The sequence below is a fragment of the Antechinus flavipes genome, chromosome 1 (genome assembly GCF_016432865.1).
Source record: "Antechinus flavipes isolate AdamAnt ecotype Samford, QLD, Australia chromosome 1, AdamAnt_v2, whole genome shotgun sequence".
NCBI classification, from domain to species: domain Eukaryota; kingdom Metazoa; phylum Chordata; class Mammalia; order Dasyuromorphia; family Dasyuridae; genus Antechinus; species Antechinus flavipes.
Window position 1 is genome coordinate 345,162,186 of NC_067398.1, and position 27,083 is coordinate 345,189,268.

General features: G+C 37.0%; 1 protein-coding gene across 2 annotated transcripts in view; it reads left to right on the top strand.

Annotated features, from left to right (window-relative positions):
* Window positions 1-2,997: 2,997 nt before the first annotated feature.
* Window positions 2,998-27,083, top strand: part of MTMR12 (myotubularin related protein 12) — a 137,127-nt gene continuing 113,041 nt past the window's right edge. The window contains exon 1 of one of the 2 annotated variants that reach the window (XR_007949235.1): window positions 2,998-4,696. Coding sequence is in view for 1 of the 2 variants with exons in the window: in XM_051969554.1 (XP_051825514.1) it covers window positions 4,427-4,696 (270 nt within the window). In the remaining variant the exon portion in view is untranslated. The remainder of the gene's footprint in view (window positions 4,697-27,083) is intronic. The other variant, XM_051969554.1, reaches the window with a different exon arrangement.

A 27,083-nucleotide genomic window follows, 5' to 3' on the forward strand; every position in this document is an offset into this window, starting at 1 on the left:
TGGTGTGCTACAAGCCATGGGGTCAGAAAGAGGTGAATATGACCACTTGAACTCTAGTGCACAAAACGCCTTCTACTGATAGAACTTGGCAATTTGCCACTGCTCACTTAAAGAGTGCCTTGTGTACTGATAAATTAAGTGACTGCCATTGTCCAAAGCTAGTATGTGTCAGAGGCAATACCTAAACCCCAGCCTTTTCATGCAATCATAGATTGCATGTTACAGGTTATCTAAGGTGCATCTGGGCAGCAAGGGGGCACCAGTGCACAGAGCACTGAGCCCAGCATCAAGACAGCATTTCAGATCCAGCTTCAAACCTGTACTTGCTGTCTGCTCCTGGGCAAACCACAACTTCTGTTTGCCTCAGTTTCCTCATCTATAAAATGGGGGTAATAATGCAGCTATTTCATAAGGTCATTGTGAGAATCAAATGGGATAATAATTGTAAAGCCCAGTGCTTAGGACATAGGTGGCACTATATATATATTATTATATATTATCACATGTATTGGATTATATCATTAAATATCACACTTATTATATTGTTATTATGTGTTATATATTATCACACGTGTTGTGTTATGTGATATATTATCATTTATAATATATACCATGTTATATATAACATAGCTATTATTTTTATTATCTAGTTCAACCCCTTCACTTTAAAGACAATAAAACTGTGGCCCAGAGAAATCAGATGACTTGTCCAAATAAACAGGAGAGAGTTGAGATTTAAACTTCAAATTTAACATTCTTTCATTGTCTCTCCTGAGAGTCTTCCTGACTCCAAGACTAGAAGAATTTCTATTCAATATTGTATACCTCTTCTCAAAAAATGCCATATAGATGAAATTTAGTATTACATTTCTATATAGTGAAGGAGTAGGATTTGTTGACTATCTAGTTATATCAGAATGATCTTCAAGATTTTCTACATAGATGTTGCTGCTCAACTGTTTAATTATGTGCAACTCTTCATGACCCCATTTGGCATTTTCTTGGCAAAAATACTGGAATGGTTTGCCATTTCCTTCCCCAGATCATTTTATAGGTGAAAAAACTGAGGCAAACAGGGTTAAGTGACTGACCAAGGTCACACAGGCTACATTTGAACTCAGAAAGATGGGTCTTCCTGTCTCCGGGTCCAGCAATCTATCTGCTAGAGTATAGTTTCCTTATTTTGACTGTGGCTGATATGCTTAGAGTTCCATAGCCACTGACGTAGCTTTGCCTCACGTGAACGTTGAATTTGTTCATCATATCTATTGATAGTTCATGTACTTCATGTACTACATGTGGAACACAGTGCTAATTTGTTTGGAGAGATAAATAAATTAGAAACTGTCTTGATGACCAGCATAAAGGACTGACCTTCACAAAGGCTTAACTGGGATTGCCATCCTGAAGCAGGACTGTAATCTGAAAATGTTTTAACCATAACTCCTCCCCAGATGCACTGTAAGATTGTCACCTACTAACTTCTATTGCAATTTTCTCATTCATAACATACCGGCTCTATCTATATCATAATATCCTTCAACAAACATATATAAAAATAAAATGATTATGATAACACTTTGAAAGGTATAAAGTATATCACAGTGATGTTGTTATTTATTTCAATTCTTCAAAAACCCCTATCTGATTTTATCACTAAATACAACTCTTCCAGAGGCTGTAAAATGTTCTTCTTTGTGACTGTAAAATTCATCACCCTGTGGTCAACTGAGTGACAATTCTCTCCACATTCATTAGGCTAATTACAAGCTATTGTCAATAAGTGCTAAAGTTGTGTCTGGCAAGAACTCTCAGAACCTCTGCTAATCAGGATTTTTGAGAATCCAAAGTCAGCTCCAAAACAGGATGACTTTAATGTGGGGATATTTTTTTCTTATCTCTCCCACACACACATAGACAATTTTTCCAGTTTAAAAAAAAAAAGAAACAGACATAAACATTCTTTTCCCCCCTCCTGAGGCATTTGGCGTTAAATTGCCCACAGTCACACAGCTAGGAAGTGTTTGAACTCAGGTCCTTCTTGACTTCAGGGTTTGTGCTCTATCCACTGCGCCACCTAGATGCTCCCAGACATAGACACTCTTGACTGAAAATAGTGGTGTTCTGAGGTAATAAAACTATCTTTTTACATAGCATATGATCATAAACTTGGAAAATCCTAAAGATTAAACTAGTTAGTGGACAAATTAATAATTTTAGCAAAGCAGCAGCATATAAAATAAACTCACATAAATCATGAGCATTTTTATATATAATCAACTAAAACTATGCAAAAAATTGTAAACAATATAAAATACCTGGGAGTATACCTATCAAAACAAATCCAGTGACTGCTTGAATATAATTATGAATCCCTTTCTTATACAAATAGTCATATTTAAATAAAAAAAAAAAAAGAAAATGGTGGTTTTCTTTTTTCCTTGTCTTTTCCCCTCTGGTAGGAGAAAGAAGGAAAGAAAAGATCCTGGGGGCATATCATACCCTTTATAAACATAAAATATGAAAGATTGAATTAAAAAAGAGAGAGTGAGGGGAGGTCAACCCCAATCAGCATGGATTGTGACCTCCTTGAAGGCAAGGACCATTTCTTTTTATTCCAATAATTTAATGCCTAAAATCTTCAAGGGTATTGAATAAATGACAGTTGTTAATACAACACTTCAACTTAATACTGATCTTTCATTCATTCATTCCACAAATTTTTTAAAAGCACCTACTGTATGAATGGCCCTGTGTTGGTGGAAATAAAAAAAAAATTAGATAACATAAGTTCATACCAAGCTCATATAGTAGAGCGGAGGATGCATCGAAATGCAAATAACCAAAGTAAACAATCTTACATGATAAATGTATCAGAAGCACAAAACTAGGAGCTTTGTATCAAAAGAAGAAGGATTTTTATTGACTTAAGTAATCAAGGAAAGCTTCAAGAAAAAAGTAACATTTGACTAGGGCTTTAAGTGATTTACAACTACATCTGCTTTTCATTCCTTTTTGTCTAAATTAAATACCAATTTAGAAATAAAGAAGTGGAAACTACGGGGTTGTCCATCAATGTAATTTAAGTAGTTTACATTTATTATAGTGGTTTAACATTAGCAAACATTTACTTGTTTTCTCATTTGGTCCTTAGAACAACTTCTATTTTAATCACAGGTTAGCAATTAGTAAATGTCTAAGGTAGGATTTGGATTATAATGGAATATTAGACATAATGAAATATTATTGTGCCATAAGAAATGACCAAGACAAATAGCTTCAGAGAAATCTGGAGAAACTTATATGAGAATAACATGAGAAGGACCAGGAGAACAAATTAAACAGAAGTAATATCATAGAGATAAAACTATGATAGACTTAAGAACCCTAAGCAATGCAATGATCAAACAATTTCAAAGGATGGATGATGATTGCATTGTACTTCCTGATAGAACTGATGGATTCGAGATAAAGAATGAGAAATGCATTTTCTGGACATGGATAATATGGTAATTTGTTTTGCTTGACTATATATGCCTACTTGTTGCAATGTGTATTTTTCTTTTAAATGGGGCAAAGTTCAATTTTATTGGAGGGGGAATAGGGAAGGACCTTGTTAATTGAAAAATAAAGTAAAATAAAAAATTCTTTAAAATAATTAACCACTATGAATATAATCCAGAAAGGTAAATGGTTGCTTTCTCCATTAGAACACTACCATTACGGTATGGGCTATCTGCAGCACAAAAATTAAGTATACTCAATGCAAGGCAATACACACATGCACACTGAGCGGCTCCCCCTATTTCTGGCATGCATTGCTAAACTTACTGTGTGCCCTATTTGAAAAACAAAACAAAAACAAAAAAACAAAAAACGGCAAGCAGCAGCAGCACCAAGCAGCATCCAGCAGTAGCAGCAAACATTAAACAGCAGCAGGAGTAGCAGCAAACACTAAAAGTAGGAGCAGTAACAGACCGCATTGAAATGCAGCAGCAGTAGCAGCCGCAAATCAAACAGCAGTAGAAACTGCAAACACCACACAGCAGAAAAAGCAGGAACGCAGAGTGGAGCCGGAATTCAGTAAAAAAAAACAAAAAACAAAAAACAAAAAACAAAAAAAAACCTAACTACAATTTAGCTGACCAATCAGTGCAGGCCTTAAAGAATCCAAGTATATGATTGGTCCGTGGACACATCCCTTCAAGCTGACTAAAGAAGGGAGCTAGTTGTTCGAAGAGAGAAGAGGTTTCTAACCAACCAGAGAAAGGCTGAGGTCCAACGGACCCTATCATAGCAGCTGGATCCCTCAAAGCAGGCGGGGCATTCACGGATAGGGCGTGGTCTCTGGTCTCTGGACTTGAGGCAGGTTCTGGAAGGGGGAAGAGAGTGGGCGTAGCCGGGCGGTGGGCGCGCCCTCAGCACTATGGGCGGGGTGAACGGAGTCAGCAGCGGGAGCCGGATACAGGCGCCGGGGCCCTGGGGATGGGCGGAGCCGCCGCCAGCGCCGCCGCTTGGTGCTGGTGGCCGTCGCTGCCGGAGGAGCCGGAGCTCCCGCGACGAGCCGCTGCTGTTGCTCCTGCTCCCCTTGCGGGGTCCAGCTCCCGAGGGCAGTGAGATGCTGGGGAAAGGGGTGGGCAGCGGCGGTGGCTCCAAGGCGCCCAAGCCCTCCTTCGTATCCTACGTGCGCCCCGAGGTGAGCGGCCAGTCCGGGGCAGGGGGCTCCCGGGCGCGGGGTGGGGCGAGAGGCGCCGGGAGCGGAGCGGTCCCTCCGCCACCTTCTTTCCTTGCTTGCGCTTGAGGAGGGCGGGAGTGCGGGAACATGAGGCCGCCCCTTTTCAACCCGGTCGTCTCGGGGCGCGGCGCCTCGGAGCTAGAATGCGGGCGAGCTTCCGAGGAGAGTAGGGGTCGTCGGTGCGGGACCGCAGGTGTCAGGCTGGAGGAGGCTCGCCCCAGGCAGGCGAGAGAGGGTGGCGTTGCGGGCCGGAGAAGTAGTTGTGGCCTAGGACCTTCCTACTGGCTCGGGTTCCCGAGGAGGAAGACGTCGCTGGCCCGTGCTTTCCCTCCCCTGTTAGGGCACGAAGACTGCCCGCTGTTTGGGACGCTTCGGCAACGTCTCCAGAGTTTCTTAAACCTTCCACACTTCACTTATAGTTCCTGCGTTTTCAGTTTCAAGTATGTTGTGAAGAACTAAGTCCTTGCCGCCTGTCTTGTTTGTAGGACAAGCCTCTTACTATGGCCTAGGTTTGCTCGGTCGCCTTGTCCATCCTTGCCTCTTTGTATCCTGTTTTTGCCTTCTTTGTATACCCAGCACTTAGCCATGTTACCTGGTACCCAGTTAGGGCTCAATAAATGCTTCTTGACAGTTCCTCCCCCAACCCAATCATTTACCTCCTAAAAACTCCATTTTTTTCCTGGTTTATTTCTTTCAAAGTGCAAGTTTTATAGAAAGCCCTGTTTCTAAAAAATATAAACATAATTTAGGGTTCGGTAACCCTAAAGAAAGAAAGATTTTGGAAGTGATCCTTCATTCTTGAAGGCCAATCTAGTGCAGCTCAGACTCTGATGGATATTGAAACTGGAAAGACTGAATCTGGCACTACCCAGTGTACCTGTTGTACTCACCTCGGAGCAAAAAAGTCCCTACTTTACATCTAGTCTCAGACACTTCCTAGCCCTGTAACTTTAAGCAAATTAATTAGTGAGTCTCATCCCCCATGTTTTTGAAATAGGGATAACAGTGTTTTCCTTGTCAGGTTGTGAGGATGAAAGGAGATAGAACACCTTGCAAATCTTAGAGTGCTATATAAATTCTTGAAATTATTATGCTAGCCTCCCACGCCCTATCCCGTGGTGAACAGTTAACTCTAAGGGAGCATCTTTGTATCCCCACAGCCTAGCAAAAAGTACCTTGACCATATCAGGCACATGTTCCTCTTTTGATTGAATGGTCTATTGTTTAAAGACCAGCCTCTAGCTAAGTTTGTTACCAGGTTTCCTGCAAGATGATCCATTTTTCCCATTGCATCTCTTGTATGCATTCTAGAATGTGGATGGTTTGGGGTTTGTATTTGGGAATAGGGATTACTTTCACCAATATTATCATGGATCCTTGATATATTGAACCTTAAAAGATAAACTCCAGTAGTTGTAAGTTTGCTTTAGGTGTGTGAAGTTTCCTGTCCTTATTTCTCTCTTTGTCATTTTCAACCCATTCTGTTATTACTTCTATGTAATTGAAATAGAACTATACACATTAATTCTATTTAAGTGATTTGGAGTCTCATAAAACCAGCTAGAATGTTAGAGTGACACTGTATGAGTTAATAGGTATAGTCTTGCCAGGGGCTTCACTTCTGGCCCCAAGCAGCCTGAAGTTATATATATAGTTTTCTTAAAGTACAATAAATACTTTGTGGTGTTAGGTGGAGTGTAGAATAACTAAGAGAGCTTTATTTTTAGATCTTATTTTTTTAAAAATAAATAACCACTTCCTCAGTAAATACTTATAATGGGTCAGCATCCTCTTAAATTTTGAACAAAGACACTTTGATGTGTAAGTAAAATAGTTTTGGTTTATCTCTGCTTATGTTGTTTCTCAGTTGCTCTTCAAAGGGCAAAGGGTTAGTCTTTTAATTTGCTTCTTAAGGAGAAATAAAATTTCTATTATAAAATCCATTAAGAAATGTAGCAGAGAACAGGAATCCAGGAACCCTCCAAATATAAGTATACTTCTTTTCAATAATTAGGTTTGTACTCTGCCTACAGGCTAAATTTTTTCCTTTGGAGGAATTTAGGAAAGGGGAGTAGTTAATATAAAAATACACCAGAGCTAATAACTTTTTCCACGTAATTTGTTTGAGTTGACTTGTTTGTTTTTCCTAAACCAAAATAATTTAGATTATAGAAGTAAAGTAGTTATCAATCCCCTCCCCTCCACCCAAGTACCTTCCAAACTACAGAAATGCCTATTATGAGAATTCAGTCAAAATTGTGGCTTTCTCCCATTTTTTAAAAGATATGTTTAAGTTATTAAGTTATTTTTGTTGTTAATACTGTCAGAAATTCCCATGAGATAAAGCTTGTGTTGCTTTGAGGATTCGAGGATCACTATTATGTCTGCTAAGGATTTATATTGCTTAGTTATATAAGAACTGCTTCAAAATATTTTTCTGAACGCTCTTATACAATGGCCAAATGCTTTTTGCTATCATTATGCCTTCAAATATGCATTACTTTTTATCAGTTGAGAAAGTGTGTATGTGGAGGGTGGTCTTGTACATGAAAGGTGTCAAAACAGCTTTGACATCTTTAGATTTAATGATAGCTGCTGTTGATGGAGAAATTATTTGAGACCTCAGAAGGTTCAGAGGTGCTTTTCAGTAACTAAACTTGTCCTTTTCTTTCTTTCTTTCTTTCTTTCTTTCTTTCTTTCTTTTTTTTTTAATAACTTTTTATTGATAGAACCCATGCCAGGGTAATTTTTTACAGCATTATCCCTTGCATTCACTTCTGTTCCGATTTTTCCCCTCCCTCCCTCCACCCCCTCCCCCAGATGGCAAGCAGTCCTTTACATGTGGAATAGGTTACAATATATCCTAGATACAATATATGTGTGCAGAACCGAACAGTTTTCTTGTTGCACAGGGAGAATTGAATTCAGAAGGTATAAATAACCTGGGAAGAAAAACAAAAATGCAAGCAGTTTATATTCATTTCCCAGTGTTCTTTCTTTGGGTGTAGCTGCTTCTGTCCATCTTTGATCAATTAAAGCTCTCTTTATCGAAGAGATCCACTTCCATCAGAATACATCCTCAAACAGTATCGTTGTTGAGGTATATAATGATCTCCTGGTTCTGCTCATTTCAGTTAGCATCAGTTCATGTATAGACTTGTCCTTTTCATAAATATCATCTTGAAAGAGGGGTCTTGGAAATTGTCTAATGCATCCTTATTTTACAGATAAAGAAATTTAAGGTTCAGAGAGGTTGTAATTTGCCTCAAAAGATTAGAGCTGATAAATGGTGGTAGTACTATTGCTATCATAGTGGATATTTAAATTTAAGGTTTAGAACATATTTTACATAATTCTTTTTTAAGTTTTGTAATAACACAGTAAGGTAGGTACTGCAGGTTTTGCTCCCATTTTTCAGATAAGGGGAAAATAGTGACTTTAAGATGCCAGTGTCATATAATTTTAAGTGTCAAAGTTGAATTTAAATTCAGTTTTCTCCTAACTCCATCTAATATTTTTCTCATTACTACTGCACTGTTTCTGAAGTTGCACCTTTGGTTTTTAAAAATAATTTTATGTTAATAAAAGCAGAAGCCCTGAACTGACCAAAATGCTCAGAAAAGATGCCTTTCATATTGTTTTTTTTTTTTTTTTTTTTGCTCTTACACTATTGGCATTAGACTTTGTCAGGTGGGATAGAATTTGGTTCTGTCCTTTTAAAAGGATGTGGCTGTATTTAAATAACTAGTTGTTTAAAAGACTTAGAGTCAGGAGCTCAAGAGATCTTGTCTCAGATCAATGGATATAAAAGTTTTAAAAAACTGAACTGTGATTTAGAGCCTTCAGTTATTTTTAGAAACAAACCTCCCCTCAATGTAAAATCAATTGTTCTGAAAAGTGCAAAACAGATGGTTTATGTGTTGGAAGAATGGTGCCTGGGTGGCTGCCTGAATACAGCCCAAGAACTTAAAACATGAGTTGTGAGATTGGGCTTTCTCTTCAGATTTTTATCTGTACCACAGTGCAGAACATCATAACTGAAGGAGAGTATTTGAGAGCTAGAAAGTTAGTGGTTATCTTAGTTGAATGTTAAGGCATCTGGTTAAATATGTAGTCAAAAGAGTGAAGGTATCAACAGATCTGTGCTTCAATTGAATTAAAGAAATTTATACATAGATATGCACACACTTTGCTCAGGATTCTATGATAGGTTCCTGGGAGATAAATAGGACAGACCTTACTCTGAGGAGCTTAACAGGAGGGAGTGGGGAGGGAAGGAAGGAAGACAGGATGGAGGGTGTGGTGTGGAAAAAGGCTAGTAGAATAGAACAGTATTAAAATGGCTCATTCTCTGATGATTTTTTAAAACAATGTTTTGTTCATCTTTTTAAAACATCATTATCACTGCCCAAGGATTTTCTGATGTGTAATCAGAAGACTATTCTCTGCCAGGTACCAGTTGTATGGCCTTGAATTTATGTTACTTTAGCTGAGTAAAAGTTTTCTCTGTTAGCTCTTACTTTATCCAATATTATGATTCAATATTAATCCTGCTGAGAGATTCCTTTCAGTTTGTAGTCTTGCCTCTGGGACAAAACTTTTGTCTAATCATAGCATGACACTACTCTCTCTTAATGTATGTACACATCCTTAATGTACATTGGTTGGTGAAAATGAAGGCTTACAGCATTTATGAACCAGTAGAATACCATGGTGGCTGAAGGGGCCAAGCTAGAAGCAGCATTGGTAGGGTGGATGTTCTGCCATTCTTGGGCTTTGTCAGCAGTCAGTGGTAGAGGACATAAAGGATATGACCTCTCCAAAGTGATTGCTTCCCTCTCTGATGGCTGGAGAGTCTAGGCCAGAAGCAGATTTAGTGATCTTAGAGACATTACTAAATCCCAAGATTTAGGTTCAGCACATTTGGGGATGTTGAAACCAGAATGTGAGGAAAGATGGTGATTGATAGTATTAGAGATTTGAGTTGTCTGACACATGCTGTCATCCATGTGTCCCTTAGGCTAGCTTGTTGGTGGGTTGCCTAATTTGGAGCATAGAGTGTATGAGAAAGAATAATATGTAATCAGAATGGAGAGAGAATGGAGAAAAATTATGATGGAATTTAGGCACGAGAGAAAGTTGAATTTTTTCCTGAGAGCAGTAGGGAACCTTGAAGCTTTTTGAATAGGGGAGGGGGGGAAGGAGGAAGCATATTCATTTGGGCTTTAAGAATATCAATTTGTCTTCTCTGTGGAGAGTGGTTTGTAGAGGGAAGATGCTACAGGTAAAGAGACCATTTGAAATGCTTTTATAGTTCTATAAGTAAACTATAGTGAGAATTTGGCTGTGATTTGAGTAGAGAGAAGGGGGTAATTTCAAGAAATTCTAATAAGGTGAACTTGACAACAGTTGGCAAACTGATAGGATAATGGGGAGTAGTGAAAGTATAAAAAATGAATCCTAGTTTACAAACCAGAATGACTGAGAGAATGTTGTCTCCACAAAAATAGGGAAGTTAGAAGAGGAAGGGTGGATTTAGTGGGGAAGATACTGAGGTCTGTTTTGGAAATGTTGGTTTTGAGATGCCTGTGGGGACATCTGCTAGAGATGTTCAGCAGGTATTTGAAAATGCTGGGTAGGAACTCAGAAGAGCGATGGAGAGTCACCTATGTAGGTGAGAACTGACAGGCTCATCAAAAGAGAAAGAGGGGAGAACCCAGGATGGAGCCCTCATACATAGGAAGTGAAAAATGGATGATGCTCCAGCAAAAGAATCAGAGTATTAACCCAGCAAGTGAGAAAGAATCATGACAAAGCAGTATCAAACAAACCAAGATACAGGAAAGTATGTAGAACAGTTTTGTCAAACATGAAAGAGAGTTCAAGAAAGGTGAATCCTGAGAAAAGATCATTACATATATCAATTAAAAACATTTATTGGCATTAGAGACTAGCTTCAGTTAAGAGACAGGAATAGAAACCACAATTTGCAGAGTGCTTTTTAAAAATGTTTTACCAGAATAAATGGGCTTATGCTGTGTATGGTATACCTCTTTCCACCATGCTGTCTACCACCTCCCAGGTGGTATGCTTTGCCATGAGGTTCTCTGATGGCAGTTGGTATCTCTGTTGATTGCAGTTCTGGAGCCTTTTCATGTTTTTTTTTTCCTTTGCATTTTTGAAGTCATCTTGTTTTCCTGATTTTGCTGGGCATCAGTTCATATAAGTCATTCTAAATTTCTCTGAATTCCTCATATTTGTCACTTCTTCAAGTATAATGGTATTTAATCAGATTCATATGCCACTTTAGTCAGCCATGCTACCAATCAGTGGACAACCACTTTTTCCCCAGTTCTTATTCAATTAATTATCTTTCCTTCCAATTATTTATTGCCACAGAAAAAAACTAAATATTTTCATTTGTGTGAGATCTTTATTTCTGCCTTTGTCCTTCATGAAGTATGTGTCTAGTAGTGGTGTCATTGGCCACCAGATATATAGAATTGTGACTTTTTTTTTTTTAACATTTCAGTTCTTGATGACTTTATACACTGTAGAAATTTGGATTCTCCAGAGCCAGTTTGCCAGTTATTTAAAAGTTGTGAGTTATAGTTTGTATATTTTATGATAATGATTAGTAATACTAAATGACTATAACCTGAAACTTTACAAGAAGGGACCATTATTAAATGATCCTAGGGAGAGCTGTCTTTTAATAAAAATCCATTATTCTCTATGCTTAAGGAGTTAGAATGAAAGCATCAATCGTTGAGACTAGGATCCTGACCAGTTGTAATTTCTGGCCTTGTACCACATTGAGATACAGCACAAAACTGACAAGTATGATTTTTGAATTTAGAATGGAAAGAACCTTTTGATATAACTTGGGGGAACCAGGATAATTTGAAACCTTGAATACATATCATAGAGGGATTAATTGAAGAAATTAGGCATAACATTAGTCTAAAACATTGAAGACTAGAAGGGGATGAGGAAGAATAAGGGAAGATGAGTGCTGTCTTGAAGTATTTACTGTCATGTAGAGGATACATTTTTACTTAATAAGTTTAGTCCCAGAGAACAGAACTAGGAGCATGAATAGAAGTTGTAAAAAGATAAATTTATGCTCAGTGGCATGGAAAACTTCCTAACAAGTAGAGCTTACCGCAAAATAGACTGGACTAAGTCAAGTCTCTGCCTCCCTTAGGCTTATCTTGGACATGTGTCACTCAAAGGCACTCATACTTCTGGGTATTGATTCCTATCTTAGATCATTGTGGGTCGTTTAGTCATATAGTAATGCTGAATAGACTTTAGCATACTAGTTTTTTCCCAAAGATTTGAGGGCAATATAGTACAATGGAAAGAGTCCTGGATCTGAAGTCAGAGAACTTGGGTTGAAATCAAGGGAATGGGACTAGATGGTCTTTTGAGTTTTTCCTATCCTTCCACCTGTCTATGTGAACAGAAGTTTGAATAATCCTTCGCATTCTGGGGGAAGAAACAACACACAAATAACTGGGTATATACATGTTATGCAAAGAGTAGATAGAAAGGAATCTTAGAGGGAAGACATTAAGAGAGGGGAGCCCCAAGAAAGGCCTCCTGGAAATGGTGGGATTGGGTCTGATTTTGAAAGCTAGAGAAGCTAAAAAGGTGAGGGGGGGGTGAAATAAGGAGGCTGAATATTCTAGATATTGGGGCCAGCCAGTATTGGGGCATGAAGGGTCTGGGAGAGAAACAAGTTGGCCAGTGAAGGCCAATTTTTAAGTGACTGAAGGATCAAAATGTAGGAAGGAGCCAGGTTGTGAGAGGCTTAAGCAGAGGGAACTTTATATTTGATTCTGAAGGTGACAGTGCATCTATAAGTTGGGTGACAGACCATTATTTTAGGCACCTTGGCATCTAAGTGGAGGATGGAGAAAGGGGAAGAACTTTCAGGCAAGGAGACCAGTCACAAGGTGGCTGTGGTCTTACAGGCAAAAGATCATGATCATCTGTACTAGAAAAATGGCTAAGAGCAGAGAGAAGGTGACCTGTACAAGAAATTTTAAGGCAAAGACAAGATTTTACAACAGAGAACATCTAGGAGGTTTGTGGGAATGTGTAGCTGAGGATGACACTGTGAGGGTGTGAGCTATGGTAGCTGGGGAAATGACGGCACCCTCTGGAAGCCCATAGGAAAGTTGGGAAAAAGAGAGGGTTTAGTGGAAAAGTTATATTTTGAACATGTTGAATTTGAGGTGCCTAGGAGAACAGATTCTAGTCCTGGATATGTAGATCTGTGAATCATTGAATTCATGGTAATGATGGGATTGCTAAGCAAGGGAGGATGGAGGGACAACAGACCTAGCACACCCAGGGTAAGTGACAGTAACTTGGATAACAATCCAAGGCCATTGAGAAAGAGCAGTCAGAGGCAGGAATTGGCCTTTTGTCGTATCAGTCATCACATAAGATGGAGAATCATCCAAGATAAAAATGTGTTTTAAAGTGTGCAGAGTAACTGTCCTAATGGATTTTATCAACACATAATAGGCATAGCAGGAAAGCTACTATAATAGAAGAGTCTGTGAAATATTTTGATATTTAAAAAGAGGTTCTCATACTCAAAGATTAGGAACTACTGCACTATGATTTTTATTTGAGAAGAAAAATAATTCTATTCTTTAATAGCAGATTCCCAGTTTATTCTATGGCCAAATGGCTTATGGGTGATAGTGAATGAATGACAGATTGATAAACTCTATGGGGACCTTTTTGACTTTTGAGTGCTTAGAAATTTTGTTATTCTAAAGAGTTCCCGTCTCTTTAGGGAAAGAACCACTTTAAACATAAGTTTCGGAGGAGGGGGGAAATCTTTGACCTGGATGAGAGGGAGGAGAAGAAAGCACATTGTTCAAAAAAACAAATTCTGTCCAAAGTAAAAGTAATAGATCCCCAAAGTAATCATCTTCATTTTCTCCTAATTCCAGTCTTGCTTTTGGTACTGATCTAAATTATCTTTTAAAAAAAAAATTCTTTAAGAGTATCAATGATTATCAGTAATAATTGCCACTTAAGTCAGAAAAGAAAGTCTCTCCAAAGGATTACTTTCTTATTTGTGGCTTTTGTTTGATGATGTCCCTAGAACTTCTGCTTTTTCTTGCAGTCTTTCAGCATGTGGTTGGTTCCTGGGGCATCTCCCTGGGTTAAGTATGGTGCTACATAAGTTTTTCCTGTGTAGACAGTAGTGGAATGTCATGAGGCCAAGTAGCCCTTGTAAACACTTCCTAAAGCCTGATAAAAAAGATAGCTGTTGCAAAAGTATTCTGAGTTCCATTCTGGGACCCTTTATCTTTTTTTTCCTTACCTCTAGTTAAAACTACAGCCAACCAAAGAATTGTTGATAATGACAGATAAGAGGTTTATCTTGCAATTTTACACTTTCTTTTGCATACAAAAGTGGTTGTTTTTGGAAGATTGAGATGCTAAGAAACCTAAATTCAGATGGCATTTTGGACATGAGGGGATTATTACAGAATACTATATTATTAATACTGACTGCCAATTGATAGCTTTTAATACTTTGGGAAGAGTTTATCCTGACACACTTTCTATATCAACAAGCTCATATAATGACAAATATAATGATATAATGACAAGTGTCATTATTTATATTATGACATTCTATAAACTTAATGTAAGCATTTGAGCACCTGATATTGTATGAATCTGATAACATTTAGGGTCCTTTCCAGATCTCAAATGAGATAATATTTGTAAGGTGCTTAGCACAGAGCTGGCATATAGTAAGCATTGTAGTTAATATAATGCTTTTTCTCTTCCCATCTCTCCCTTTTAAATCTATGATCCTCTGATCATAGAATTCGAGTTTCCAGGGCCAATATAATTAAAAATTATATTACTGAGGATACATTACTTTCACAAATTATCTAGTCTAACCCCAAAACGAAGAGGAATACTGGAGACATGGTTATCTAGCCTCTGCTTGAAGACATACAGTGAGGAGCAACATGACTTTCTGAGATAGTCCATTATGCTTTTGGACAGGTAGAATTGTTAGAAAATATTTCTTTACGTTGAACTAAAATATACCTCTATATCTTATGTCTTTTGCTTCTGGCTTTGCATTTTGTGGCGAGATAGAACAAAGCTAATCTCTTTGACATCCCTTCAGATGCTCAGAGACTATCTTCATGTCTCTCTCCTTGCCCTCACTCCACATCTTCTCCAAACCTGGCATGCCTAGTTCCTCTACCTAATCTTGCATGGTTTGGTTTCTAGTCATTTCACCATCTTGGTCATTAACTTCTGGACATCCCCCAGTTATCAGTATCCTTCTTAAAATGTCACCTAAAACTGAACACTTCTCTCCAGATGTGGTTTGCCTTGTGGAGTGGGACTATCACCTTCCCAGTTATTGATTTATTGAGCTTGTTGCCTCCTAATGTCACAAATACTTTTTATAAAAACCTTTCTCCTCCAATCTGTATTAGCTTGTGGATTGTTTTGAACCAAGACATAGGTTTTTACATTTATTCTTATAAAGTTTCCGTGTATTATTTATATTCAACCTATAATTCTCACTATCTTGTCAGGGCTTTTTTGGATCCTGGCCCTGGCATCCTGGGCATTAGTTCTATCGCTTTTAGCTTTGTATAGTCTATAAATCTATTAAGCAGTAAGGTTTGAAAAAGGAAGGAGGGAAGTAGTCTAGGACCTACCAGTGAACACATCAATTAGAGACCGCTCTCTAAAATGACATTTGCCTCATTAATGATGACTCTTTGGTCCCAGTTGTCCCATCAATTCTGAATCTGCCTGTCTTCTAGACACTATCCAAAAGGCTCTCATGAAAAATTTCATCAAAAGCTTTGCTGAAATACAGGTAGATGTGGTATCCCAGAAGTCTTAGGACAATTTAAAATTTTAATAACTTAAAAAAATCATTTGAAACTTTAATTTCTTTTCTACTCAGTTATACTTAAATTATTTACATTTAAACTTATTTATTGAATAATAAATTTTTTATTTTCACATAAACAATATCAAGCATTCTGTCTATTATGCCCTGCAGGTGTAATGGTTTCTGAATGGCACTTTGTTAATCTGGTAGATTTTTTGAGAAGGAACTCTTGGCAATCTCAGTCACCTCATGTGTCTCCACTAGACTTTTTTTTAGTATTTGTGTATACATCAGAATCACGTTCTGTGGATGATCTTAAGGTTAGGATTGCAAATGCAGTCTTTTCAGTTATTAAGCAGATGATGAAAGCATTTACAAAGTTCTAACATTGTTGGTTATGCTGAATTTTAATAAGTAACATCAATGTTTTAAAATTTTAAATAACTAAACTTTTAAAACTTGTTTTTGGTAAGCTTGTAGCATTTGTATTTCTGACATTATTACAACTTTAATACTCAGTAAGACTTTTGGAGGCACACTGTTATGTCTACATGATTCTCCTGCCCTGCAAGGCTAGTAACCAAGGGATTGGGATTGAGCTAGTGATTTCATTGGTATAGGGAATTTCTGGCTGAGCAGTCTCCTGCTATGTGGGTAGGTCAGGACCTTTTCTTCTATCCATGTAGTAAATCTTTCAGAAAAAGAAATGAGACAAAGTTGGCCTGACTTGTCCTAGATGAAACTAGGAAATTCTAAAAATTGAATTCACTCTTCTACTCTATTAATTGATGTCCTCCCTATTTATGAATATAATGCAACAAACACCTGCAAAAGCTCTTCCAATTAGAGGACAGTCCCAACCCTCATAGAGTTCATCATCTAGTAAGAGACAATGTGTACACCAATACTTTTGATAAAAGGAGAAACCCAAGCAGTCCATATGTGGTATTGGAGGACCAAAGTACTTCCCTGCTTCAGGATTTCTTAGGAATTCCTCCTAATAAAAATTGTAAGCTCCTTAAAGATATGTATTGTTTTATTTCATTTTTATATCGTCGTAAGCATTTTTTTTTTTTTTTTTTTTTGGTTCCAGACTGCAATTGAGATATAACTTCCATCAATCTGCTAAGTGGAGCATAATAGGAAGGTTTTTTTTTCCCCCAAAATAGGGAGGATGGATTTGTCCCCAAGCTATTGCCAGCTTCTTATCCAGTTCCCTTGTAACTATTGAAGTGCATTTTTTTTTTTTTTTTTTTTTTTTTTTTGGTGGTTAAGTAGTTAGGGTTGCAGCCTGTGACTGGAGTGAAGGTAACTAACTGGTAATAGGGAATAAACCAATTGCTATGGGGAGTGAACCTGAAACTTTGGTCTCAGTAGCTCCACCCAACTGAGCTAACTATCTGTGGACAATGAGAAAAGCAAGAAAGAATTTTAACAGAATGTACAAAAGTATGTTTATTTATTTATTTGCTGAGGCAGTTGGCCCTCAATTAGGGTGAAGTGACTTGCCCAGAGTTATACAGCTAGGAAATATTAAGTGTCTGAGACAAGATTTGAATTCAGATCCTTCTGACTAAAGGGATGGTGCTCTATATACTGTACCACCTAGCTGTCCCAAGTATGTTTATTTTTTTTTTTACAGATTCAAACAAACATTAAAAAAAAAAAAAATAACTGAACCACAGTCCACAACTAATGAGGCTATATGTACTCTCTAAAATAGAATTTTTCAGGGAAAAAGAGGATTGACTTTGAAAGAAGTCTTTGTAGATGTTGGTAGTAGATGTTGGACAGTATCTAGATGCATTGGTTCTCACTATCAGTCCCCAGTCGTGTGACCGTTTGGATGGAAGGAGTGAAGAGGAAGAGGAATATTAGCAGACTTTTGTATCCTGTATAGAAGTTGGAAAACAATGAAAGCAGGCAGACAGAACAATCATTCATCACTTCCAGCCCTGCTTTAAGAGGAGGAACTTTGAGAAGTTTGGAACAAACCTTCAGAATCTAGGGAGTTGTGCATGTATCTTCAACTTGATCTTAGCTATTTGGTTTTTAGTTATATAATCTAAGCATGTTGAAATTTTTTTTCCAGGTGAGTTATAAATTAAAAGGATGGCATTTTTTTTTATCACTTTCATTTCCTTTTCCTTTTTATTCTGTTGTTCACATGGAAATATGTTGTTCATATTTAGGATTCCAAACTAATGAACAAATTTTTTTTTAAATTAATGACTGATCTCTGACATTTTAGTAACATTTCATTCTGTGGGCTTATTTTTCTGTTCACCACACCCCTTTTTAAGCAATCTTTTTTATCTAGACTATCTTTTACATCCAGTTGTCTGATTACATCAGTTCAGTGATTCATTGAGACTTAAGGAAAATTTTAAGAAATAAATGCCTTGTAGAAAGTTTTTAAAATATAATTTTCATTGTAAAAATCTTTCTTCTTGATTTCTTTAACAGTGCTTATCCTGAAATTTTTATTTATATTGATTCAATTAAATATGATATTCATCTTACAGAAAAGGGGCCTGTAACATTTCAGAGGCAGCATGCCAAACATTCATTTATTCTTCTCATAGTGGAAAAAGGAGGCCATGGATGTAGAAAGAAGGCAGATCTTGTCAATTTCAGTTTTAATTAAAGCCACAACACCCATAGAACTAGAGAGTCAACTTTGACAAAAAATGAAATTGTTTGCCAGTCTTTTTTTCTAGTCCATGCTTCTAGGGCTTCTAAGGATTTTTTTTTTTTTTGCAAACCTAAAAGTCCCTTTGCTTACCCTTTTAGATCTCCATTTGTCATTGTTTTTTAAAAGGTGAAGGACATATCGTCACTTAAATTTAATATCTTCAAATAGAGGAATTATCCTTTTACCTCTCAAGTGAAATTTGTGAATTGTTGCTGAACTAGTGAGAAATAACTTATTTCTCTGTCTCTCCGGGCACAACATCTTCCCTCCTTCCCCTTTAATCTTTTTTTTTTTACTAATATGTTCTTCCTGTATGTTCCAAACTGTTATGAAAACTACTTTTCCCTTTGAATCAGTACACAGTGTTATGGACGTCAATACTTAAAGAAGAAAATCTAGATTCTATTTAACTGTGGATCAGTTAGTTGGCAACAGGAAGCACTTATGTCTTTATCTCATGAGGATCCTGGGTTGAGACAGCATTGTTTGGCAGTTCTATGTTCCAAAAATAGGATCTCTTTACTCTCTGGTACCCACCTCCAGCTTTTTCTTGCTTCTGCTGGAATTATAGCCTCCTCATTGACTTTCTCTTTATATTACCCTTATCCTTGGAGAAACTGTCTTTTTTCTTTGACTTAACTGGCCCTTCATTGCTAATTAATGTGTGAAGGAGACAACAGAAATGTAGTACTTATCAACATGTTTGGGCTTCTGTTACTATATCCAAGTGACAAACACATAAACAGTCAGTTACAATTATACAGCGTTATTTATATAAAGTCAAAAGATATTTTAAAAGGGGGGTAGGATGTACTAGCAGTATAATCACTCTTCTTGTGCTTTACTAACTGATAATTTCCTTAAGGAGTTTGTGTTAATTTTCCGGTCTGTTCTTACTAGGGTGAATTAGCCTACTAAGCTCTAAATGCGACCTGACATTGTATTTTTGCTTATCTGAAAGTCTCTGATGTGTAAGCCACTTCTCTTTTGTCCCTCCTCCACTGACAGAGGGTTTAGACCAAAGTAGAAGAGCAAGGTATTGTGCCTTGCATAATTGTCACTTCAGATGTAATATGTTGACATTTGAATTTGTCTTTCTTCCTTTGCTAGTATGAATATGAACAAGGATTTCATTGAAGTTCAATAAAAGATGAACTGTCTAAGCATATGAAGGAGTTTTGGTATGGCCCTTATGGAACAGCTGTTTCTCTTCCTCTCCTTCCCTCCCTCCATTCTTCTTAGGTCAGCAAAAGATTTCAAAATTGTTTCACAAGAAATATAGATTAGTGTAAGTAAAGACTTTTGAGCAATGAGGGTATAGGCAGTATGAAGCTGTTTAATTGTTATGAGGTAATTTTGATAGAAAAAGTGTTAGGAGTCAATCTAACTGGTTCCTTGTTACTAGTCATAGCATGCAACACTTAGAAGTCTGAGAAAATGACTGGAAAAGAGTGCTTATTTTATGTAATGAGTGAGTAGAGAAATCAGGAAGGATTTAAAGATTAGAAAGTGGCTTTGTGTGATTTGCTTACCTTCAGAAAAGTGAAGCATATTTTTGACCAGCTATTTGATTATTGGTTATCTCAGTCCTGTATGTCTGCTTCCCAGGTGTCTGGTACTATTCTCTAAATTGATTACAAAAGTAATCTTTCCTTTACATTGCCAAGACAGTATCTAGAGAAGAGATGTGGTCAAGCTTTAGACAATTGATAATGATTTCAGAATCTAGACAAAATATTTGTACCCCAAAAAGAGTTATAGAATTGACTGCCTTCTGGAAGGTTAGTTCCTTCCATCCTGTTATCCAATTCTTGGCAGTTAGAAATTAGAATTAGTGGAGGACTTTTGTGCAACTCTTCATCTTTTGTTTCACATACACACACATACATATATACATATATAATATAAATTTTCAGTACTGTATTTCTAATTGCTTCTTGTAGCTTTCAACCTAAATGCCCTGTCATAGCCTCAAACTCAGTATCTCTAAAATCAAACTCATCTCTACTACTTTGTCTTCCCTCCTCCTCTCCCCTTCCCTCCAAAAAACTTAGTCTTCCTACCTTTCCTATGTCTGTTGGTTCTACTAGTCTAGTTAATTCAAGCTTAAAATTTGTCTTTTTCAGTTCTAAACTCTTGTTGCCCTCCTCTGCTATTTAATCAGTTGATATATTCTGCCTCTGAAATACCCCTCTTTTTTATACTCACTGATCCAGTTGAAGTCCTTATTACCCAATTTAAAAAAGTTTATTTTTGCTTTTTAATTAATAAGCATTTTTTAAATTAATCTATTCCTTCTGCTCTCCACTTCATTGGATTTGTGGTTTATTATTATATTGTTCACAGTTCTAAAACTTTTCAAAGCTGTTTTTCACTATAATGCTATCATTATGTAAGTTGTTCTTGTAGGTCTACTGACTTTGCTCTATCAATTCACAAAGGTCTCTCTAGTTTCCTCTGAAATTGTCCCTTTGTCATTTTTATTAGTAACATTCCTTTGCAATCATAGCTTTCATTGCCTCTTGCTTTAAATTGCTGTTAATGAGTATTTCTGCCTCTTCTCTTTCTCTTCTTCCAGTCCCTTCTCTTGGTTCCTGCTTTCTGCTATAAGTCTAACATTGTTGTTTCTCTACTCAAAGCCCTTCAGTGGTTCTCTATTTCTTACTGACCTAGAATTAGCCTGTCATTCAAGAGCCATCAACAATCTGACTCCAAGGCTACCTTTCCAGTCTGATTGCATTTTGATTTTCTTTATGCATTCTGTGATTCAGCCAAACAGAATTACATGGGGTTCTGCAGTATTATCCTTCACTATTTTAACTTTATGCAGAAGGCATATGCCCTGAAAAGAGAATCATCATTTTGCCACTTATTTTAACCTGTTTTCTTGGGCAAGTTGTTTAGTTTACATGTATCTCAGTTTCTCATCTCTGTTCTCATATAGAAGCTCTTCTAGCTCTAAGATGGTCTTGGGAATATTTCTCCCCCTTTTCAGGAAAAGATTTCTCACTCTTGTTAAAATATTTGCCTTCCTTTGAGAACTAGGTTAGATTCCACTTTCTCAAATACTTGCCTCATTTTCCCTCCTGTAACCATCTTTCTTATATTGAATCTCATGTCACTCTGGACCTCTTCTATTTATTCATCAATATAAGTTATATTAATGTTTTTATATTTTCTTCTCCTCCCCCCAATTCTAATTGATTGTAACATTCTTAAGAGCAAGGATTGTCTTGAGATTGACTCACTCTCTGAATTCACTGGTTGAAAGCTGACCTGAACAGGAAAAATACAGACAGTTCAGCCAACACTTGGTGGATAATTAATTGCAGATCAGATCAGCATAGCTGTTTGTCTCAGATTGTTCTAGTAATGTCACTAAAAGATTGTAAGTGTGTGTTAAATAAACTCAGTTACAAATAAACCTAGTAATTCTGATACTACCAAGAAATTTGAACTCTGATGAGAAAGAGTGCAGTTTGGCTGGAAGAAGTATTATTAAAGAAAGCAAATAATTTACCTGTGAATAACTGAGTTATGTGATCTTGTAGTTACTATTTCATGAGTGGTGATGTAAAGATGTCATTTGTTCAGGAATGAATGAAAGACACTGCACTAAGGACTAGGGTGGGGGTGGGACAAATAAAAGCAAGCAAAACAATCCTTGTCAAGAGCCCAGCGTCCCAGAGGGAAAGTCCAGGTTCCAGTAGAGAGGGTATTTAGGAAGATGGTTAGAATATAACTGGCTCAGTTTGGAAATGACTAGAAAATGACGTGGAGATGATACTACAGAAGTAAGTCAGTGTCCTTTGTTATACTTGACTTTTTTTTATTGAAAGATTTTGTTTGTTTGTTTCCTAAGTTGTGACCAGTTACAGAGTGAAGAACTTCTTTGTACTGAGACTGAGTCTGGAGCAGCTTAGCCTTGAGAGCCCAGGCTCCTCTTGGGGCTATAAGGAGGCAGGAGAGGAAGAGTCTGTTATTAAGAACTAAGCATTCAGATTAAGGGTGGGGGGAGGGACTAGTCTCACATCTTAGATTCAGTCTAGCTCTCTGTGTTTTCTTATATTTTCTGAAAAAGTAGTTTGGATAAGATGTGGGTGATTTTTGCACAAATGATTTAGAATTTTGGATTATAAATCTAGAGCTGGAAGGACCCTCCTTCTGATTAGAAATGAGGCAACTAAGGTCCAGAGCGTTTAAATGATATGCTCTAAGTCATATGAGCCAACAGGGTGTGATGTTACTTAGGCCCTCTGACTCTATCATTGCCTGTTACCTTGAACAGGCTAATTTTGTAGGTCTCTATTGTCACATTGTCTTGGAGTTGTAAACTTGCCCAAGGCTGGGTGAGTTTTCATAGTTCAGCAGTGCTGTTCACTAATTTGAGGATTGGTTCTCATTTGGCATAAATAGACTGCTGTTCATAGAGGAGACAGAAGTAGCAATTGCTGAAAATCTCTAGAAATTCTGTTTGTCATTGGAATCTAAGACTATGTAACAAAGCCTCATATTTTTATTTTAAATTTTCTTTTTATTTTTAACTTAATAAAGAAATACCCATGAATATTTCAATGGAAAAATGGAAAAGGAGGTTGTATGAAACACTAAACTTATATCATAAAATTTTTCCCCCTACCAAGTAAAGCTTGGGATTTCTTTTTGCATATAATTCAATTTTAACATGGTGGTAAACTGCCCAAGTACCATTTTAAAAAATCTGTAAGGCATAAGCTTGGAGAAATTAGAAGACTTGGTATTCATGCTCCTATCTTAACTGAATTTGAGCCACTTGAATGGGGAAGTTTGATAACAGTTTCCTGGCATGAAAAACCAGGACATCCTCTGGCCTCAGAGCAGAATTTACTATTATTGTCTTTGGCTAAAATAGCAAACTTTTGACTGTATCCAAGTATAGCCATAAATGGTATTTTATATATAACGTATATAGAACAACTATATAAGTGACATATTTAGCAAAAATGTCTAATTGATAAATGAATTGCTCTTAAGTGCTTTTACTTTTTTAAGATTTTGAGAATTAATAAGGGGATACCAGATTAGATGTTTTTTAATCAGTCAACCTTTTAGGCTTTATATTAGAGCACTGCCATAATCTTCCTAGCCTTGTCTACACATAACATGACAGTATTGGAAGAGGCAAAAGGGAAGTAAAAATTATATTTTAACTGTTGATTTCTCTGCTATGGCAGTAGGATCTCTACTATTTGCTGCAACTACAACTTACAGCATTGAAGAATCAAGGCATAGGTTCATGGGGGAATTTGAGCTTTTCTCTTTAGAACTAGAACATAGGATATGTTTGCTAAGCCATTGATTTCTAGGCAGTAGTGTGGCAGCTGCTGCTTCATTGAACATGTTGAATAGGTTGGGAAAACTTGGTAATATTCCAGTTGAGTTAACAGCTGTTCCATTCCTGAATTTCCTGGAAGGCTTGCTCAACCAACATCATGATTTCCAGCTTTCTGGATTAATACCAAATAAGGGACAGTGTTTCATAGGATGTCATATTTCTTTAAAATTTCTCTTCTGGTAGGAGGTTCCATAATGCTTATTCTAACCCTGTTTTTCATTTAGCAAGATAGCATTTTTCAATATTCTCTCTACGTAAAGTTACTGTGCTAGTTGTTAAGGATACAAACAAAAGTAATTGGAGCACTGACAATTGGGGGAAGCAGAAAAGACCTCTTGGAAAATCTAGTTCTTAAGCTGAGATTTGAAGGGAACGGAGAGTTAGTTCTCAGAGACAGAGATGAAAAAAGGAGAACATTTTACTAATAGAAGGTAATCTGTGCCACTGGTTGAAGGCAAGGAATGACATATATCATGTTCACTGTCAGCAAATAATCCAGTTTGCTGGAGTATGAAATGTGTAAAAAACATTAATTCAAAATCCATCTGAAACCAGATTGTAAAGGAGGACTTCTAGTGACAAACAGAAAGGTTTTCATTTTATTATAAAAGTAATAGGGAGACACTGCAGCTTTTTACCCAAAAGTGACATGTTCAGAACTGAGTAGTAGAAAAATCAATTTGGCAATTGTATGAGAGAATAGATTGGGGAGGGGGCGGTATCAAGTGAGAAATAATGAAGGCGTGGTCAGGGTAATTGTGGTGTGAGTAGAGATGTAATGGATTGAGGGATGCTTAAATGATCAGACATGGCACCATTCGGGTTTTGAGATGCCTGTGGGACAATGAAATAAAGATATCGAGTAGAAATTTGGAGCTCAGGAGAGAAATGATGTCTATGTTTGGAAGTCATCTGCATAGAGATAATAATTGATTATATTCCCAAGAGTTGATTATATCTCCAAGAAAGTGGAGAGGGGGGAGACAGAGCCAAGATGATGGAGAGAAGCAAGAAAGTTGCCCAAGTTCTCTTCAGTTTTTCTGAGAAACAACATTAAATCAAGCCTTTAAATGGAATCTAAAGCAACAGAACACACACAAAAAAAGATAAAGTGAAACAATTTTACAGTCTAAGATTTTAGGAAAAGTCTGTCTCACTTTGGTAAAAGGGGAGTGCAGTTCAATGCTGAAATGTCTGGGAAAACCAGGGGAAGGTTCTTAATCACAGTACAGATCAGCCATTGAAGCCCCTTAGTCTCGGTTCAGCAGGCTGGTTGCAAAGTAGGTTGGTTGTAAGACCTCCAGCCCCAGCACAGAAGCCCAACAGGTCTAAACAGGCCAGCCTAACCAGTACTGTGGGTTAGCCACAAGCCCAAGGCCTCAAGTAGAAAGCCAGTGACCCTAGGCCCCTGGGCTCAGCACAAGAAGCTTGAGACAGTGCCTCCTGGGCCCTAGGAGCAAAACTTATCTGTAAAATGATCAAAACACCAAAAAGAGCTCTGAACATAGAAAGCTATTGTGTTGGCAGCAGAGAAGATTAAAACATTCGAAGAGGACAATACTGTCAAAATGCCTACATCTAAAGCCTCAAAAGGGAATATAAATTGATCTTAAGCCCAGAAAAGTTCTCTTGGAAGAGCTCAAAAAGGTTATTAAAAATCAAGGTAGAAAAGTAGAAAAAATTTAGAAAATGAGTTGTAGAAGAATTATGAAAAAAGTTATCAGCTTAAAAAAAGGAAGCATGAAAAGTGAAGAAAATAATTCCTTAAAAAATAGAATTGGTCAACTAGAAGGGGGAAAAAGTCATTAAAAATCTATCTTCTTTAAAAATAGAATTGACCAAATGAAAAGGGGAGTACAACTGATGAAAATAATTTCTTTTCTTTTCTTTTTTTTTTTTTTTTAATAATTTCTTAGAAATTAGAATTGGGCAAGTGGAAGCTAATAATTTCATGAGACCGCAAAAATCAGTCAGACGGGGTGGCTAGGTGGCACTAATGGATAAAGCATCAGCCCTGGAGTAAGAAGGATCTTAGTTCAAATTTGGCCTCAGATACTTGACATTTTCTAGCTGTATAACCCTGCTCAAGTCAATTAACCACTATTGCTTTACTCCCTTCCATTACCAGCATCTTGCCCCCCCTCCCAATCCCCCCGAAAACAAAAAAGATTTAAAAAAAGAATAAAATGAAAAATACCACTTTGGAAAAACAACTGACCTGGAAAATAGTTCTAGGAGAGATAATTTAAGAATTATTGGAATACGTGAAAGCCACAATCAAAAAAAGATCCTAGACAGCATCTTTTTATTTTTTTATTTTATAATAACTTTATATTGACAGAATCCATGCCAGGGTAATTTTTTTTTAACAACATTATCCCTTGCACTCGCTTCTGTTCTGATTTTTCCCCTCCCTCCCTCCACCCCCTCCCCTAGATGTTAGATATGTTGCAGTATATCCTAGGTACAATATATGTTTACAGAACCGAATAGTTCTCTTGTTGCACAGGGAGAAATGGATTCAGAAGGTAAAAATAACCCGGGAAGAAAAACAAAAATGCAAATAGTTCACATTCATTTCCCAGTGTTCTTTCTTTGGGTGTAGCTGCTTCTGTCCATCATTTATCAATTGAAACTGAGTTAGGTCTGTTTGTCTAGACAGCATCTTTTAAGAAATTTTAAGGAAAAAAAAAACTGTCCTGATTTACTAGAACTACAAGATAAAATAATCATTGAAAGAATTCACAGGGACAACTAGATGGCTTAGTGGATAGAGAGCACCAGCCCTAGTCAGGAGGATCTGAGTTCAAATGTGCCCTCAGACACCTGACACAAATCACTTAACCCCATTAAACAAAAAAAGAGAAAGATTCCACTGATTACCCACTCAAAGAAATGCCAAAATACAAACTTCAAGGAATATTGTAACCAAATTCCAGAATTAGATCAAGGAGAAAATACTGCAAGCAGTCACAGAAAGAAACAATTCAAATATCAGGGAGCCACAGATAGTTTCACAGATAACTTAGCTTTTACATTGAAGATCAGAGAGCTTAGAATATAATGTTCTGGAAGGCAAAGGAACTTGGATTACAACCAAGAATCAACTTCCCAGCAAAATTGAGCATAATCTTTCAGGAGAAAAGATGGATATTCAGTGAAATAGGAGACTTTAAAACTTTTCTAATTATAAAATACCTGAGCTGAACAGAAAATTCAGTCTTCAAATAAAAAGGTAAACAAGAAAGAAAAATATCATTTTATTCAATAAGATTAAATTATTTATATCATTACATGGGCAGATGTTATTTATAACTAACTCAGGACAGTTAGAAGGAGTATACATAGATGGCGTGGGTATAAATTGACT